Source organism: Hippocampus comes, unplaced genomic scaffold (genome assembly GCF_001891065.2).
Source record: "Hippocampus comes isolate QL1 unplaced genomic scaffold, H_comes_QL1_v1.1 scaffold186, whole genome shotgun sequence".
Taxonomy (NCBI): Eukaryota; Metazoa; Chordata; class Actinopteri; order Syngnathiformes; family Syngnathidae; genus Hippocampus; species Hippocampus comes.
Genome location: NW_017806236.1, coordinates 2,804,328 through 2,811,318, shown reverse-complemented (window position 1 = coordinate 2,811,318; position 6,991 = coordinate 2,804,328). Strand labels below are relative to the sequence as shown.

The window sequence follows — 6,991 nt, the reverse complement described above, 5'->3', positions numbered from 1 at the left end:
TGGGTGGGGGGGGGGGGGACTTCCCAGGGTCCATTTTAAGAGCAGAGTGATGGAGCCCTCAGAGGGATGACTGATAAGTGGGCAGAGAGGGAAAAGAAAAAAGGGAAGAATGTGGCTTCAACTCAGTTGTAGGTGGCGCCGTCTTGCCTGCTCCACTAGGCTGAGACGTATTGGCCTAACTGTCAATGACGCCTCAATGCTTAGCTTCCGGTAAATAAGAGCCATTGGTGTGTTTGTCTGTGATAATGACTCAGAGTTGATGAGTCTGGGGAAGAGATTAATTTATCCATGCCTCAGTGTTCCTCACAAATTAGCATTTTATTTGGTAAAAAGATTACACCGCCATTTCATTTCATTTCATTTCATTTCAATCGTTTTGGACTGCACCACACACTAATAGCACAATGGAATATAATAAGGTGATGTAAGTATGTAATTATACAGTTAATTCCCATTTATTGGGTGAAAATCCGCAATATAAAGACTCCTGCTGTCTAGAAATGGGAGGCGATACATATCATCATTCACGGTGAGGAAACCAAAAAATTCTCCAGGAGGTAAAATGTGTGTGGTAGTTTCAAGCGGTTTATGGATTGTAAATCTGACAAATAAAACAAAAATAAAATGTTGTACGCCGATATTATTTCAAGCCAAACGAGCCATGCAATTCATTTACAATCTTTTCCGTAATATTAATTTCAATGATGGTGAAAGGGAGATTTCTTGAATGGTTTGCTCTTTCGAATGTCCTTGTGTCGTGCTCCAAAGGGGAAAAAAAGATAATTAAGTACATGTCTACTCATTCAAATGACATGAATTTATTTATCGTCTTTCCTGAGCGCATTGAAACTCACTGGTGGGTTTTTTTTATCTGTGTTGTGTCCTTTTTTTATTTCTGTTGCGGTCACAAGATCCCAAATGTGTAGTCAAATACGTGTGTGACACGTCCATGCTGCTGAGTGAGTGGCGTGTAATACGGGCGCTAGTTTCTACCTCCCCCTGTGAAAAGTGACGCTCGGCTGCATTCACTTGGCTGTCCTGCAGAGTTGTCTCCATCATACGTCTTGCTGCTTTCTGCATCCCTTTCTTTCTTTCTTACCCGCCTGCCTCGTGTCCTTTCCCGACCGACAATGCATTTAAATCGTGTATTTAGGGAGTCCGCCCTTTTCTCATCGCTCTACACCCAACAACAGGGGAAACTGCAATCCCCCTCACAAAACACTTTTGCTGAGGAAATAGATCCTTAGATTCTACAAGACCAGAGGTGACAAAAGTACTCCAACTCTGTACTTAAGTAGAAATACAGATACAGTACTTGTATAAAGAAAATGACGATGGTAAAACAAGCACCTGAACTTTGTTTACAACCTCTCACTTATTGCTTCTACTACTAATTGTGATTGCCATTACCAGAGGTGGCAAAAGTTCTCACTTCATGTATTTCAGTAGAAGTACATATACTAGACTAGAAGCACTCATTCAAATCTTGCACTTTGGTAAAAAGTCATTACGACAACAGAAACTACGCATTATCATCTGTAGAGGTGTAAAAAGTACTCACAAAATTTCCCTAAAGAAAAGAACAGATACTTTACAATCTTTTCCGTAATATTAATTTCAATGATGGTGAAAGGGAGATTTCTTGAATGGTTTGCTCTTTCGAATGTCCTTGTGTCGTGCTCCAAAGGGGAAAAAAAGATAATTAAGTACATGTCTACTCATTCAAATGACATGAATTTATTTATCGTCTTTCCTGAGCGCATTGAAACTCACTGGTGGGTTTTTTTTATCTGTGTTGTGTCCTTTTTTTATTTCTGTTGCGGTCACAAGATCCCAAATGTGTAGTCAAATACGTGTGTGACACGTCCATGCTGCTGAGTGAGTGGCGTGTAATACGGGCGCTAGTTTCTACCTCCCCCTGTGAAAAGTGACGCTCGGCTGCATTCACTTGGCTGTCCTGCAGAGTTGTCTCCATCATACGTCTTGCTGCTTTCTGCATCCCTTTCTTTCTTTCTTACCCGCCTGCCTCGTGTCCTTTCCCGACCGACAATGCATTTAAATCGTGTATTTAGGGAGTCCGCCCTTTTCTCATCGCTCTACACCCAACAACAGGGGAAACTGCAATCCCCCTCACAAAACACTTTTGCTGAGGAAATAGATCCTTAGATTCTACAAGACCAGAGGTGACAAAAGTACTCCAACTCTGTACTTAAGTAGAAATACAGATACAGTACTTGTATAAAGAAAATGACGACGGTAAAACAAGCACCTGAACTTTGTTTACAACCTCTCACTTATTGCTTCGACTACTAATTGTGGTTGCCATTACCAGAGGTGGCAAAAGTTCTCAATTCATGTATTTCAGTAGAAGTACCATACATATACTAAACTAGAAGCACTCATTTAAATCTTGTACTTTGGTTAAAAGTCATTACGACAACAGAAACTACGCATTGTCATTTGAAGAGGTGTAAAAAGTACTCACAAAATTTCCCTAAAGAAAAGAACAGATACTTGCACAATTAAGACTCGAATCTTGTTGAAGTTTTCTTCTCTCAAATTACAACTACTCTCATATTACAATTATTTTAAAATGTTGATACCTTGATTGCCTTGAATGCAACTTTTATTTGTTAATTATACGACATGACATTAACATTCTGACTTTCTTCCTCATGTAATGTTTCCCAAAAAGATGTATATTTCAAAAATCACCATATATGTATGTGTTTTGTGTACCGTTAATGTGTTGACGAGTGATTATTCGCATGTGTGTCTTACCTAGCCGAGGGTCAAACTGCCTCATCTGAACTTCTTCCACGCAGTCGGCAGGAAACCAGCCCGTCCTCCCTTTGACGCTGCCTTCCCAGAAGCCTCCTTCTCCGATGCTCAGCACTGCATGGGAAGAAAGACATGGTCAATTAGCACATCTGCGCTCATAAAGCAAGTATGGCTGACGTTGTCGATGGGAGGCGGCCCGGCACTCCTCGTAGAAAAGCGATGAAGGGCAGGAAAGGACAAAAGACACATTACGACTCACTGAGGATTTATGCATTCATTTCAGTTGGGGGAGGGAACAAGAGACAGGTTTGAAAACATTGTCTATGACTGGTAACATAAGCTTAGAATTTAGCTTTGTTTATGTAATATTGTAACTTTTTTTGGTAAATTATAAACTTTATATTACTTAATATTACAACGTTACTTTGGTAATATTACAACCTCCATCGCAGGTTCGTGGTTTGTGTTCCTGTTATGTTGCTGTTTATTTTTATTTTATTTTTTTATAGTGAATAATCATTTTGGTGTAACTCTGCCTTGTATTGGATGTGATTCCTCCATCAACCATTTCAGCAGAGCCTGTTTTGTGTTAAAATGATTAACTGTGAAATCCTGCCTTTTGTGCCCACAGAAAGCGACGGCTGTAGGTACATTTTGTAATGTAAATCTTTTGCCATGATTATGAGGCATATTGTGAGACGATAAGTTTGTGAGTTTGGAAAAAAATGTGTTTATCTACTACTTTACAGAGGGAGATCTGTTCTGATGTACAGTTGTTTGTGATATCCATATATCTTGCTCTCTCTCAATATATTCTGTTTTTAAATGTGTTTGTATTATTTTAAAAGTGTGTTCATTCATCCATCCATTTTCCGATCCGCTTATCCTCACAAGGGTCGCAGGGCGTGCTGGAGCCGATCCCAGCCATCTTCGGGCAGTAGGCGGGAGACGCGCTGAACTGGTTGCCAGCCAATCGCAGGGCACACAGAAACCAACAACCATCCGCGCTCACACTCACACCAAGGGACAATTTTGAGTGTTCAATCAGGCTGCCATGCATGTTTTTGGAATGTGGGAGGAAACTACCCGGAGAAAACCCACGCAGAACATGCAAACTCCACACAGGGAGGCCGGAGCTGGAATTGAACCCGGTACCTCTGCACTCTGAGGTCGAGGCGCTAACCACTGGACCACCAGGCCGCCCAAAGTGTGTTTAAAGACCTTTAAAAAATTATGAGCCAAAAATATTACAAAAAAAACATGCCTGGTAGAGAGTAATTAAACAAGTTATTTCTATATTGTGAATTTCATTTATTGTGGTGGTGGTCTGGAATATAACCCCTGCGATGGAAGGGGGATGGATTACTGTATTCTGACATTATTTGAATGTTATTTTTTAATCATTACAGTGTGACCCTAATACTTCTACCTGGGATCTCATTAGATTGTGTAGGTACACGTGAAGAAGAGTCCTCTGTTGAAACACTGGTGTAATGAGGCAAGCCGGCAAAAAGACAAATCTTGCTCCGAATCGCGAGTGAATTTGCTGACCCACTCCTAATGATTAAACACAGCAGTCTGAAGTGCGGGCAGGTTCTGCAACTAATGGAACTATCAGCGCTGAAGTGCATGATGTGAGAAGAAGAGGGAGGGAAAAAGATGTTGAAAAATCAGAAACAGGCGGTGTAAAGAAAGTCAAAAGAAGGAGAAAGAGAAAAGTTGCGCTGTGGTAATTAGAGATAAATGCAGAGCTGATATTGATCGTCCCCACAGGACCCAGCCGGCACGCTCCTTTCTACAACACTCATCCATTACCCGGCGAGCTAACACACACACACACACACACACACACACACACACACACACACACACACACACACACACACACACACACACACACACCAGATGGAAGTGAAGCTTTGCCTGATTGAGCCCTCCCTCTAGCCGGTTGCTAGGATACGGCAGTATGATGTTGCAACTGGCCATGAGACAGCTTGCTAAATGATGCAGTGTATTTCCTCCGGCATGGTGATGCAACCCGAGGCCGATGCACAAAGCACTCAATTAGTGACGTCATAAGACGAGTTCCAAGTATCTGCCAGGCTTGTGAGGAAGATGATCGTCGTGCTGATGAATTCCTGTATCTAATTGCAAAGGCGATGAAGTCGGGAATGTTCTTATATTCTCCGTCAGGTGTAAACACCTGACACTAGAACCGAGTATGTATATGTATGGTCTGAACAAAATCCATTTTTATCATACAACAAAACAAAACAAAACAAAACAAAATAACATTATTTTTACAATTTTATCACGTTCTCAATAAATAACCGTTGTTATTTTTTCACTTTATTACCATATGACATTTTTCTGTTACTGATACAACTTTATTTATGTTCAATTCTTTTCCTTTTTTTTTTTTAACCTGTTAATACAGTTAACATTTTCATTCACGTTAACGTTTTCATTTCACTTTATTCATCTAAAATAGCTCCCCCCACTTATTATGACGATAACCTATGCAAAGTAACTTTTTACCTTTTACAATGAAATCTGTATCGCAGATCACACTTTTGGGAGAATATCACCCTTTTAAGTGACAGATTGTACCATCATCACACTTTGAGGTGAAAATGCATAATTGCCGCGTAAAATGACAAAAAATATTTACGACTTGAAAAGTGATCATGTGAAACGCTGTGCCTGGCGAGCGCAGTGTGGCTAGCCTCCATTCTCTGAATGGAGAATGGCGGGGAAGCACGGCATGTTTCATATCGAACATTTCGTGAAAAAAAAAAAAATAAACACCACTCAGCCCTCTCTGATCTCAGTTTAGTACAAATTAATGTGCTGGGGAAAAAAAAAAAAAAACATTCTCCTTCCTTTTTAAAAGCTTTAATCTCTCGCTAGCACAGACTTGTGTTATTTCTTCACACTTGTGAATGAACCGGTGAGTAAATGTGTCTGTTCACAGATGGCTCCTCGCCGTTCTCGCCACTACCCGTTGACAGCAAAGGTGAAACCTGTGATTGATCCTCACCAATGGCCTCTTAGCCCCTTTATGAAATTTCCATTGATCAATATCTGGTGCGGGCTGCCGAAGTTGTAACATTGCCAGGTAGATTGTTTTGTAAGAATGCAGGTTTGTAATCTCACAAATGCATCCTGGCAAACTTTTACAGCAATTTCATTAGAGGCTGTTACATGACAAAAAGAAAAGATGAATGAGGTAACCTGCTTAATTCTTATTCCACAACCACAATAGTAATCAGAATACCGTGTTTAGAGTTGAAAGGGAACATAGAAGATATTGCAACATTTTTGCCTCGAGTCCCGGCAGAGATGACCTTCCTGGCCCTGACCTTACGCCACTGCACTGTACAGCATGTAAATAATAGTTCGGCACGAAAGCCAATCAACACCTCAGCGGAAACCGAGCTTGCTCTGAGGTGCACATGGAGAGGTGAAGCGCATCATGGCCTGCCTCGCTAACTCATAATCACCTCGCCGGGTGAACTGGGGACAGTGTACACACACGTGTACTCACACATTTGTACGCACACACAGAATTTGGATTGATAGAGAAAGACATTTAAAGTTAATAAAACAAATGCCGGTAAATAAAGATAAGAAACAAAATGAAATTATATTTCAACACAAAAAAATAACTAAGCCTAAAATGTACGGAATTTACAAATTGCATTTTAGTGTCTGTCTACACACATGAGCCTTTAAGAGGCTTTTAAGAGGTGTGGCCTAGTGGTGTGACATATGACATCGGTGACATTGGTCTGGGTCGGAGTGTTTACATCATTCAGTGATTACACTTGTAACTCAAAACAATCATATCCCAGGTCATTGTTCCCCATTGAAATGAAAGGAAAAGACATTAATCTGTTCCAGTACAGTACAGACATACAGATATACTGTACACAGAGGAGGTTTCAACCTCTCATGATGTTGTTCTTTGCAGAGGATAAGGAATGCATGTCTCGGTATTGTTACATCACTTGTCTTTATGTGTTCCTCAACTCTTTGTGCTCAACTATACGTTGCTTTAAAGCAGGGGTGTCAAACTCCGGTCCTGGAGGGCCGGTGTCCTGCATGTTTTCCAAGTCTCCCTGTTGCAACACACCTGATTCAAATGAACAGGTTCAATGTCAGGCTTGCGCAGAGCTTGCTGATGATCTGATCATTTGAATCAGGTGTG

General features: G+C 40.8%; 1 protein-coding gene across 11 annotated transcripts in view; it reads right to left on the bottom strand.

Moving 5' to 3' along the window:
- The window catches only part of shank3a (SH3 and multiple ankyrin repeat domains 3a), a 134,522-nt gene that overhangs the window by 35,510 nt on the left and 92,021 nt on the right, over positions 1-6,991 (bottom strand). For all 11 annotated transcript variants that reach the window (XR_002166495.1, XM_019857173.1, XM_019857177.1 and 8 more), the window contains one exon: positions 2,782-2,895. Coding sequence is in view for 10 of the 11 variants with exons in the window: in XM_019857173.1 (XP_019712732.1) it covers positions 2,782-2,895 (114 nt within the window). In the remaining variant the exon portion in view is untranslated. The remainder of the gene's footprint in view (positions 1-2,781; positions 2,896-6,991) is intronic.